A 13121-nucleotide genomic window follows, 5' to 3' on the forward strand; every position below is an offset into this window, starting at 1 on the left:
ACAATGTAATCAAATTACTTAAACGGTATAAATCGTAATAAACTTCACTCAAATAATGAATCATAAACAGCATAGGTTTTTGCTGCACTTCTAGTATTTTCGTATTATTGAATTAATTGTAGGCAAGTTATTTCACACATTTCACTTGTAAGGTATGTCACTATAAAACTTTAATATTACCTTAACGATGTGCTTGTTGTACTGAATACTGAAAACAAAAAATTCATTTATATAAGATTAACGTCCAGCACTCCAGAATGTTTCAGCTGAACCAGCACATTTCATGGTCATGGTAGGGCGATATTGCGACAACCGCAAATTTTCAGACAGTTGTTCTTTAAAAGTTTAAGGTGTCGGGCTAGTTGTGTTAAAATTCTACTTGTAATGTTTTGACTTTTTTGCCAATCTTTATGTGTTTTACCTGTGTTCGTGTTTAGTGTATTTTTAATACCAAACTACCAAGTCTATTTAATTATTATTTGTAACAACAGTCATACATTTATAAATTTAAATTGATATCGACCATAATACTTAATGATGGATGTGGTTATGACTTTAAAATAAAAGTAAACGGTGCTCGGATTATATTTAGTATTGTGACGGCTGGAATTGCTATAAAATATGTAACACTTTAGCTTCTAACTGATTAACAGGTTTAACGAGCAAAAACAATTTAGCAACGAACAACTTTTCTGCTCTTGCTGCTTTTACTCGCTGTTTAAGTTTTAGTTGGCAGGTTACTGCATTAGCACAAACGCAGCCTCTAACTCGATAGAATGGAATTCTAAGGTAGGAAAAATTTCGTAACTTCCGTTCATCTGTTTCTCAGCGCTAGATTTAAGAGTTTCCATAGTCTTCTTAACTGATTCTGAAACAAAACTTTTTTTTCTCAAATTCTACATAACAAATGGTTACAAATTTACAATTGTTCCATCCACAAATTAATATTTTAAAGAATTACGCCTATCATGTTTACAATTCAGTTTTGTCTTAATTTAATTAGAAATTTTATTTTATTTTCATTTTTACAAATATCGTGTTGTTACTTATTTTATTGTTTGTATCATGTTTCGTTTTGTTATTTTATTATTTTGCCTCATTTATTTTTAAGAATTTATATGAAAGATCAGAAATAGAAATTTGAATATTTATCAGAGTAGCATTAGATATTTATTTTTAACTTGTTTGTATTTTTAAATCGGTAATGCCATTTTAAGGGAAAGGTATTTTTAAGTGCAGTATATATTATATTTGCCAATGCTGTCTTAATTCAAAAATTAGGGCAACAGAATTTATTGCTTTATTGGTTATTAGATGATCAACAATGCGAAAGGTACTGTTACTTCATTGCTACAACTTTTCATTTTTCTCTGCTACAAATGATTTCCCAAAATATTGTTATTACAGAATCTGCATTTAATTAATCATAAAATCTGAAATTATCAATTAATTAACTTCACTTAAGATTGCACCGAAATGGAATGCAATGAACCAGTAAACTATATTAAATTAAACATTAGCAAATACTTAATGTACTGATGTTGCATCCAGTTGCGTAGACAAACAGTCAAACATTCAGTAATGCTCAATGAAGCAATCAATGATAGATACAAATGCACATCTATGCAGCGAACCAACTATCCAAACATCCAAAGATGCAAGTCAGCGTAAATGTATTTCTTTGAACGTTAGAAGTACGCAGAAAGTTGCACACCAAGATCGAAGATTCTATTCAGTAGTCAATGATCTGAGAAAAAGTAATAAAAATAAAAACAACTGATGTGCGTTCACTCAATTTCACAACTGTTTAGAAATTTTACTTATTCTTTCTTCTTGTGGTTAAAGATGTTAGTTGACTTAAGATATTCTTCACATTGCACTGATTTTAACAAACTACTACTGTTGAAAAGAATGAATTTGCAAATTTATTTAATGTAAGAATTTTCTAGCTGACTCAAATCATCGAGTCTTTTAGTCCGCGTAAGTAGTGTAAGTACAAGCAACTAAGTAAGTAAGAAATAATAATAAGCAACACGTAGACGGTTTGATGCAATTGCGCAGAAAGAGTGAAGACGTAAACGGCGCACGGTGCACGAATTATGCAAACGCATGAATGTAATCTAATGCAAAATGTAACGAAATAAAATCTAAAGTAAAGTACTGAAGTATAAATTGAAGTAAGGCAAGGTAAAAATTTGGATTTAAAGTTCACATGTTTACAGTTTCCCCGCGTACGTTGTATAATTTATTGTTGATATTATATTATTATATGTTTTCTTGTTTCAAGTTGCTCAAAAATAAAATGAATCAGAAATACTAATTTGAATTTGAATAAGATTTAGCTGATCACGTAATCACAACTTCAGATTTTTCACAATTTTACTGTTTTTATTCTTTTTTGATTTTTATTTATTAAAATTATAATAATCACTGAGATGTTCACATTCATACATCTACGTTTCGTTTGCTGCCAGTTTTCTTCACTGGAAATTGCTAAAATAAATTGGTAGCAAAAAAATTTAAGTGCAATTAAAATAAGACGCGCAAAACAACATAGTTCTAAAAATTTAATAGTCGTATTTGATATATAATTTTTAAATTTCTAATTTTTAATTCGTAGTTTTTGTAGGTTGGGTTTAAGCACGTTGTGAAATATGATCTGCACTGAACGAGTAATTACACGTCTTCTCCAGTTAAGTCTCGGATTGTAAACCGAGAATAAAATTGCGGATGTTACGATTCGTGCGGATTTCTGTTTGCTGTAATGCTAACCGTCGAGATTCAGATCCAAATCAAGATTGACTCGAAATCAGATCAGACATTACGTAATTGCCGTTTTTTTTTTATATATTTATTATTATTTTTATTACAAACGTAATTGTAGCAAGTAACTAGAAAGAAGAAAGTGGAATTTAAAATAACTTTTGCAAAAGTTATAAAAATATTAGATTTATGATTATAAATAATTGTTTTAGCATTTATTTATAATTTGAATGTTTTTATTATCTCAGTATGATGCAAATCGTTTTAAATTGAATGAAAAGTTATGTGTCTTGACTAATTGACTTGATAATTCACCTTTAAACGATTGTAATTAAATTTTAATTGCACGATTTGCATCTGTATGTCTGCAGATTGTCATAACACGAGAGGATGAAGTGTTATGACTTGTTGGGAATAATAATTAATATGTAAAGAAGATAAACACAACTCAATATGATGTCCTCGTTACGTGTTGATGCGGTGCAACGCTCGAAAGTTAAAACCTAGTAACGTACTCGAATACTCGTACTGCAGTAAAACTGTTATGGATGAAAGGACCTTGACTGACATGTCAGTACAACCTCGACATATCATATTTTACCCAGTTTGTAAACTAACGAGTATTTAAAATATTTTCGAACGGAAACTAGGAATCGTGCAGAATAATCTATTAAAACTTGTAATTGATATAGGCAACTTACATTACACATACGAACAACAAATTGAATATATTGTTAATTAACAACAAAATTAACTGAGAAAATTTCACTTTTTTAAAATAGACACAGTTTCAATTATTAATTGTTGTTTTAAGCTTATAACTAAATAATAAATAGCATACATTTTAAATGCACACCTGGTTATATATTCAAAACAAATTGTTTTTCGAATTAACCCCAATTTCTAGATCATTTTTGTGTTTGATGAACTGACTTGGCTTAATCGATATTTGATTCCAAGTGGTAATTACCAATGTGGATGTACCTAGCATAATAATCATTTTATGAAGACATTACTTGATATTGTAAAGTACAAATTGGAAAAAAAATTTCCATATGAATAAACAATTTTTCTTTACTAGAGTTTATTTGAAATCTTTAATTTTACTTATGTACTAATTAATTTTACTCTTTTGAACGTCAACTCGTTTGCTGGCTCCTGTTTTACTACCTTATTCGCACTTGTCATTTGGATTTGGATAGGATAATAATATGGGGACTCCTCATATAATTAACTTAAATCTAACTTATGCTCGGAAAGCACGGTAAAGGAAAACTTTGCCGGCAAGAAGAAAATAATTATTTTTATATTTTGTACTTAATTTTTGTCCGTTTTCAAGTCTGAAACACTTCTTCTTTATCTCGTGTTAAACTTAAATTGCGAGTTTCAGATTTTCTATATTTACCATATATTAGAAGTCAGTATTATTAGTACACTCGTCGTTCAGTAAAAACCCTTGAAGCTGTCTTACGTACCACACCCACTATAGCTTGAAGTTTCAATTTTCTGGAGTGAATTTTAGGTGAATTCTGAGCCAATATTTATGCGTCAGTGAATTGTGCATCGAGGATTGTATCTGAATGCACATCTCTGCTCCATATTTACTTATGTTACGTCTATTTGAGCTACATTACGGTATATGCGCTCGGAGGATGCATACCAGACGAGAGTGAACGAGATTATCATAAATCTCGTCTCGCCCTCGGGGGTGTATTGTATGTAGTATCGGTATCGCTAATAATATTTTCGGAAAGGCCTCGTCTCGTTTCGTCTCGGAAGAGTGAAAATAAATCTCGCTTTTGTGTGAAGCCCTAATATTAGGCAAATATTTATGCACTTACGCGTAAAATATTATAAATTTGCTGTTTAGTGATAATTTTGTCAATTTTTTAAAGTTTGTTTTTATCCACATACTTAAAATGCATCTATGAGTCATTATAGCAAGTAATAATAAATTTTCATCCAAAAAGAGACTTACAAGAGTTGATGGGCAAATGTCTGTAAACATCTTTGCTCTAGATTCGTGGGGAAAGCAATGATCCCTATATATTAATTAAAAGAGCACTCCCATTTTATAGACTTTATAGAGGATACAAAATTTCTAAATAAATAGATTTCGAAGTATATTGAGAAATACAATAGGGCGGTCTTCTTGCGTGGTGCACCCTCGCTTAACGCAAACCACCTGTTGATAATTAATAAGTCCTCTTCTTTAATTTATATTCACATTTAGTTAATTTCAACGTCAGGTCTGCTTTAAAATTTTAATTTGAACCGTTTAGTATATCATTCAGGTCCCTAGTTAAGGTAAGAATATCGTTCAGGTAGTTCGTGATTGCCTTTCATATTTGTCAGTGTAATATTAATGATATTTTAAAATTCATTTGGTCCTTTTTTATCAAATTTTGATCGATTGTAATAAATCGATTTTTTTTCTTTCTTTTTTCCTCTATCGATGCATCTGTAAATAAAGAGATTGCACGCAAAATAGCTTCGAATTTATCAGTTTTTCAAACTGTTCGTCCTCTGTCTAGATTTTGCACTATTTTCGGTATCATATTATTAACCAAGTAGATGTAATACTCAGCTCCTAGCAATAAAGACACCATTTATTCAACAATGTCATTCCGTGTTTGCGAATGAAACGAAAATAAATAAATAATATAACCCAGTCAATAGGACACTCAATCAACAAATACATCAAGGATAATTAAAAAGCAGTATGATAAGAAATCATGTACAGGGCAAATCGTATGGATTTCGAATAAGAAAATTAAGCGGTACAAAGAAAGCATACGATCCAAGGCGCGCGCAAAGCGAACTCATCGACTAGGATGCAAGCGCATACGACATTGAACAATGCAAAGTCGGTGAAACTGTTGTTTCTGCGCAGAAAGCATATTTCAGTCTTATCTGAATGACGTCGTGTAAAGCCGGAGCGGGTAGCTAAATTTTTGTTTAAAGCAATATTTGAACGAGAAAATATTAAATGATGATTATAAGTATCTATCTATCTACCTATGAGTTTGTTATACGTGCAAAAGTTGCACCAAAAATAATTAAATTGGCATATAACTGCATACTGGTGAATATTCTAGCTTGCAGAATTCAACCAGTTGTCGCAGCCATTGTCAATCAGCCACGAGCTTTTCCAATTGCCCCCTTTGAACATATCTATTACCCGCGGATCAATAACAAGCTGCCTTCGGTCAGACTTTAAAAAAATTGTACTATTTCAAGAGTTAGGAATTCTATATTACCTGATAAATATTGGATAGTAGATTTACGAAATGTATCCAACTTTAAACATTTAAGTAACGAAAACATAATGTTTCAATATAAGAACATTTATTAATTTTATGTATAAATTTCGACAATATTAAAAATTCGATAAGTAAGAAACAAAATTTAACAAAACAAAAACAACTATACTATAGTAGCGATAAGTGGTTTTCAAAGATCCTTACAACTTGTTAGAAACTTCTAAAGCACGACTAAACAAGCTTAGGCGTAACAAGAAAACAATACAAAATAGATAATAGATAACTAATGATGTGATTAATCTTAGTGGCAAATTAATCGGTATACTTAAGAGTAATTACGTGAATATCTGTGATGAAAGTGAACAAATACGCTTGTGATGATTGGGTGCAAATCGGATTAGATTTCCGTGGAAGAGAAAAACGACATGAACGCAGCTCAGTCGATGGCAAGCTGTCTGAAACTGCCGTCCAAACCAAATAGATCATCATAATTAGTCGGCTTTCCAGGACGTTTCGATTCATCCGCCTTGATACTTTCTTGCTCTTTGAACCATGGATTCATTTCTTCCAACTTCTTCATCCACTCATCTTAAAAATGAAATCAAAATATTAGTTCCAAAATATTTGTCATACTTAAAAAAATGCGTACCATGGAATTTTTGACAAGGTCCAGCAGTACCACCGTATTCTTCAGGAAGAATGTCCTTTGGTACCATCTTGTGCAGTGAATCAAGGTCAGAGTGCACATGGATACGATTGCGGATCTTTTCGGTGAGGAACGGTTTGGCCCAGTTGATGATAGTATCAATGATTGGTGAGATATTGATCACGTGCACCTCCTTTAGTTTAACGGGATAAGCTTCCTGTACAATAACTAGGAACTTCTTGGCAATCGCCGGTGTGATCTTGGCAAAATGTGCCGGGGTGATGATGCTTGCGTCGAGAATATAAACGTCGCCGGCTACGCCTGTTTCCTCGGCCGCCAAACGCACATCACCAATCATTAGAACAATCTTCATCGCATCGAAAATCGATGGCGAAGTGATGGTTTTGTCCAAGCCACGCAATACCACCACACGACGGCCATTTGAGGTTAGACCTGGTAATGGAGGCAGGTTTCTAAAAAAATACATTTTAAAATTAGAAGATTTTTCTTAAACAGAAGCATGTTACATACACGTATTTGATGATCTCCTGAAGTTCGGGTCTGGTGATGTCGCGATTGGTGAACAGCTCTGGGCAGGCAGTTCGCATGGTGAAATACATGTCCAGCTTCTTTTTGCATTTCTCCAACGAGAATTTGCAGCCTCGCAAAAAGGTCATCATGCGGTCCTCATCTTTAATAAATAATTTTGTATAAATTTACCGAAGCAATCAATAAGATCCTAATACATATAAATAATGCCAAGTAAAAGAACAAAGTAAAATGTAGAAATTTGTAGCCGCGTTTCAAATTGTAAGTGAAAACAGTAAAAGCAGCAAAAAATAGTCATTTTATAAACTATTAGCGTTTAACAACGCCTGGAAATAGGTAAAAAAATCAATTCTAATAAGATATCAACAAGAAAAATGCAAAAACAAAAATGATCAAAGCGCGTGTTATTGGATAAATTAAATGAGTGAATTATTGATGTACACGTTAACAACCGGTACTATTTATTCATAGCATGACTTTGACCAACGTGTGAATTCAAGGAAAGATGAAAAAATTAAATCATAAGCGATCGAATCAAATAACACATCATTGAAGCAATAGTATAACCATTTTAACTAATTAGTTCAGTGCTAGTAGATCACCATAGAAGGAAACAGATATAAACTTTGTACAAATGTGAAAGTATTTTTTAGCGTTTCTTGAATCATTAACTGTACATCGTTCGTCTGTATAATCGAAGCAATATAGAAGTAAGTGACACAATGAGAATGGAAAACATGTGTTTCAAATTCACATCATCTTTAATTATTTAGTCTCACACACTAACGCATTCATAATGGCATAGAAATGAGAAACTAATGAAGCAAGTTTGCTTAGTATTGATTGTTTGTCTATTGTTTTGACTTAATAAATAAATAAGTACTCTAATATGAATAATAGTAGTATATTGACGTTTCTAAGGTAAAAAGAACTAGTTGCGGCACAAGTATTGAGCAAGGATACGAGTATATGTTTTATATTTAATGTTGGCGTTAAAAGGTAATTGAGTCGTACGGAATAATTTATTCATTTGAAAAACTGTACAATACCCCAAGTATCAGGCAGATGAGGTTGTTTGGCCAACCATTCCTTGATGTGGGCAAGATCGCTGTCCCGCGTATTAACATCCTCGCAGAGCTCCTTCCTGATGAGGACCTGCATATCAGCATTAGGTTGCACCAAAGTCATGATTAATCCTAGAACAAGAAATACTTATTGTTAGATTCAACAATTAAAACATAAATTCTAAATTTTTCGGTCAAAAACCAAAACTTTTATAAAACGCAATATTTTTTGGTAAAGATAAATAGGTCGCCATAATTAGAATTTATTAAGTGCTGTAAAATAAAAGACTTAATTTTAATTCACAAAATCTTGGGCCTTGGTGCATAAAAATTAAAAAATGCGCACAGATCTTCCTGGAAAAAGCGGTTTTTAGTTCAGGTGTGAAACCCTGTTTTAGGCCGAAACCGATAGTTCGGTCAGACTCTCATAAATTGCCGTACAATGGTTAATAATTATTCAATTGAATCTTCTATAAGATCATAAATTACATCGTAAGATAATTTGTAGTTGTTTGTGCGGTTTGTGAGAAATTGATCGATCAATGTCCACTAATTATTTACCATTGCGTCAATTTTGCATTGAGGCACACAAAAAAAACACGTGTTACTTCCTCATTTACCGCTTATTCGCAAAAGTCAACGTCATCAGTAGTAAATTATGTTTTTCACGTTAGCGATTCTATTTGGTGACATTTAAGGTCTGGCGATTTGGATGTAATTAACAATAAGTTTATATAATATCAATGACTCATAGAAATTTTGATTGGTAATGGTGTATTGCAATAACGAAAGCAATAAACCAGCGCAATCCGAGCTCCAACTTGTGTAACAAACGCACTCAGCATTCGTTCAAGTAGTTCAAGCATTCTTACTCGTAAAAGTTCTTTCGCCCGTTACTTACTTTTTGCTGGTAATTTCTAACATGCTTGCTTTGTGCTCGGTTGGTTCAAGTTTGACTTTAATAAAAATAATTTGCGTGTTAAAAGCAACAGTTTGATTGCGACATACTTCTTAAAGTGGAATTGCTCGGTTGCAAAATCAAAATAGAAAACTGAAAACACAAGCTAACTTCTTTTCTTTTTGTCAATTGGAGATATAAGGTAACATATAATAATTTGGGAATTTATATCAATACAATATTAATGTTTTAAAACAAATTTAAAATTCTAAACAATTATTACATATAATCTGATAAAATATTAATTTATTTTTGTTTTATTTAATATAGATTTAAGTTTATAATCTAAGTTTTAGTGACCTAAGTTAATTTAGTAGGCAAACATTGCGCCAAATTGTGTGGTACGTCATACAACACTTGGCAAGCACAAATCCTAACACACTCAGCCACTAACTCATACTGGTATTCAAATACTTGAGGTTTGAATTGAGTCTGCTCTGTGTCAAGAGTTGAATGTGTGCGAGTGTGTGCTAAACTGTAAATTGTAAATTGTGTGTGAATGTCGGTTTTCACTTTCACTTTGTCGTGCGCGGTTCACTTGGTCAATGCGCAAACCGCTCTTTCGCTCATTCAAATGTTTGGAAATACGAAAATTTAAAGTGCAAACACCAAAAATCTATTAATGCTTATTTATTCTGATTTTTTTTAACTCAATTCAATTTCAGCTTTAGTTTCGCTCAATTTGCATTAATTCACATCAACATGGATGAAAGTTTGAAGAATGTAAAATGTAAATTTAATTTTACATTCAATTTGTGATTTGTTATTCATTTATTATTTCTTTCACAACAAGAATTAATCTGCCTTCTGTTCGTTGGCTGTTTTAAAGCTTTGAATCTACTATAAATTAAAATTACTTCTTTGTGAGTGCATTGAATTTGAGAGTTATAATTAACACAGCGTGAGATATTCGCTATCAGATTCAATCGTAAATTAAACTAGGCAGATTACCATCTGGAAATAGGGAATCAAAGCCAACAGAAACGAAATTTAATCTTTTCTTAATACGATAAATTTGCTTGTGTTGAAGTTTCGTAAACATTTCAAAGTTCACAAAAGCAACAACCAAACTCTCTTTCGGAAAATTTATTCCAAATTCCTAAATCTTAAGTTCTCCTCGACTCTTTGCTCGTCTCTTTATTTCACTCCGACCTGCGCGCGGTTTTGAGCTGTTTTTTGCGTTTTCGTTTTGTTTTATTCATGTTTTCACCGGCTGTTGTGTGTTATCCAACTTGGTTTTTTCGTGCATTCTTTCGCGCGTGTCGTAACCGTCTTCTAGCAACTAACAGCTCTTTGCTTCACGTCTCATCGAGCGCGCTCTAATATCCACATCGCCACATCGCAATTACACTCCAATTTCTACTTAAAATTTCAACTGGAGTGGATATTTATTTAGACTTTTTTGTTCACATTACAATTACTGCTGGGTTTATGCCGGTTATTCGTGACTGTAATTATGCGGATGCGTATCGGTCTTGAATTTCGGACGAAACTTATTATAAATACTTATAACTGTTAAATGTGCGTATGGAATATGACTTTCTGTAATGACTTTCGGCCATTTCTAATTGCGCATAATGATTTTTTAATTTCGTTTTGGTTTTCCTTTCTTACGTAGGTAGGTATGAAATATTACAAAAATACAAACGTTAAACTCTATGAAACTTAAATTTTCTTTGTACAATATTTGATTCTATTTTTTGCGGCCTTAAGTCACGTTCTGCTCATCCAACCAGCACAAATAATGTGGAAGAATACGCAAGAATCTGTTAGAATGTAATTTATTGTTCATAAGTATGTGAATATACGCATGTGTGCGAGTGTTTATGTATACTTTCTAATTACGAAACGTAATAATAATATTCGTTTAATCACTCTTCAGCTACGCCTCGCGGTGCAAAACGTCGAGCACTTAAAATTCTACGATCCACACTAACTAAATTTCTATTTTTGTAATTCACTAATTATTACACCACACTATTCTTTTGATTTATTATATTTGTATTTGTTTAATTTAGTTTATTTTATCCTTGCTGAAATTTTTGTATTAATTCATTACGGTTGCACACGGCGCGTAAAAACGTGTTCTGCTGATGGCTAATTTAACAATTGAAACAATTTAACGTGAAATTTTGGAATCATTAATTTCTTTAATTAGGTTTTACGGCTTGAAACTAAACCATTTGCAATTTTAATGGGATATATAACGTGTCTCGCTTTTGTGAATTCACTTTAATAATTCATAACCACCCAATGGTTTATAAAACCATATAAAAATTATTTTCGCATTTTTGAATTCACAGTAATAGCAAGTTTCAAAAAGATTAAACGCTTAAAATTGTGGTAAATATCAAACAAAAAGAATATGCTAACAGTAGAAACAAATTAGGTATCATTAACTAAGAAAATTTAAATATTCGTAATTAATATTTAAGACATTGTTTCCGTAACTTGAAGAACGACAAACAAATAATTATGGAGTAAACGCCATTTTTCTGTTTATAATAGTTCAAAGCTAATTCATAATAATAAATAAATGATTAAGTTTTAGGTTATCATATGTACAGACGTGTGTACAGATTTCAGTGATAATAATTTATTTGACATACAAATTAAAGCACTATATGTTATTAATGACTATTATTAAAATAAAATCACATTTAATTTATTCCGCATATTTTTGTTCTAATTTTAGACAATTAGATTTTAATTTGTAATTTACTAAATTTAATTTTACTCATTAAAAACTTTCTTCAAATATTTTATGAAATATATTTTATTATGTATGAAACGTTAATGGCTATATTTTGCAAAAATATAAATTTGTTTTGTATACCAACAAATGCAATGTACATTTGCAACAAATATTTCATCATGGCGTAAACAAAACAATTATGCATTAATATATTTGCGAAAAGAAATGTGTCTTATTGTCATTTTTTACATTGATATTTATAAGCGGAACAATCTATTACCGGGCATTTCTCTCTCATATTTCTCTCATTAACCGCTTCTCATATTATAAATAAACGCCCAAATTAACATCGCGCAATAGCCAATTAATATTCAATCCGTTCTCATAAAAAACGCTCTAGTTCCCACAAACCAAGTGCGAGTTATGGTCATGTGAAATTGAACTTGTAACTTGAACTTCGAGTGATATAAAAATGTCGTGTGAATTAGACACTGATATACTCAAACTGGAAGTAAATCAATTAAGACCTAAGTCACGAAATCCCAGATTATAATTGTGCTGATCGTATATATGCTTTTTGACTTCAGGCATATCAATTCACATAGGAACTAAGAAATAAAATTATCTTAGTGCTAGGAAGATTTAAACGTAATACTCACACAATTAGCTTATTTTCTTTGGTAACTACGAAGTTAATCCACGCGTCGGATTAAACACTTGAGCGAATTCGCGCACCGATAGACGCCGACAGAGCAGAAGAGCGCACCAAATTGGAAGAACGACTCAGGTGAAATCGCGCCGACGAACTGACGTGCTCAACGCGGGCGACTTAAGTCTTATACGGTTGGCCGTTTACGCTACGATAGTTTTCGATGACGATGCATGGCGTCAAATAAAATTGCTAGAGCATGAGAAGCGTGCAGCTTGAGGTTTTTTACGTGTGCGAAAAGGACGGTGAAGGTATTGGTTGCTCGTATGCAATTCGCATGTATAGTTGGGACATGCGTGAGTTACATCTATACATTCATAGCATTTATAAAAAAATTAATGCAAGTAAATACAATTAAACCTCTAGATTGGTGTTTAGCAATATAAAAAAAGAAATCTTTGGCATTAATAAAACAATTTATTAGGGTTAATATTGTGCCTTAAATTATTATAAGGATTACTAAAGAAGAAGATA

General features: G+C 31.9%; 1 protein-coding gene across 1 annotated transcript; it reads right to left on the reverse strand.

Moving 5' to 3' along the window:
* Positions 1-6094: 6094 nt before the first annotated feature.
* LOC135802563 (alpha-tocopherol transfer protein-like) lies at positions 6095-12747 on the reverse strand. The gene is made up of 5 exons (XM_065316152.1): positions 12598-12747; positions 8271-8417; positions 7204-7363; positions 6676-7145; positions 6095-6614 (listed from the first exon to the last, which is right to left on the reverse strand). Exons 2-5 carry the CDS (start codon positions 8407-8409, stop codon positions 6463-6465), a joined length of 921 nt encoding a protein of 306 aa, XP_065172224.1. The 5' UTR covers positions 8410-8417; positions 12598-12747; the 3' UTR covers positions 6095-6462.
* Positions 12748-13121: the final 374 nt, after the last annotated feature.

This window comes from Atheta coriaria, unplaced genomic scaffold, assembly GCF_025399875.1.
Source record: "Atheta coriaria isolate IRGN ID8LTWV9N9 unplaced genomic scaffold, Caltech_Dcor_3.1 hic_scaffold_39_pilon, whole genome shotgun sequence".
NCBI classification, from domain to species: Eukaryota; Metazoa; Arthropoda; class Insecta; order Coleoptera; family Staphylinidae; genus Dalotia; species Dalotia coriaria.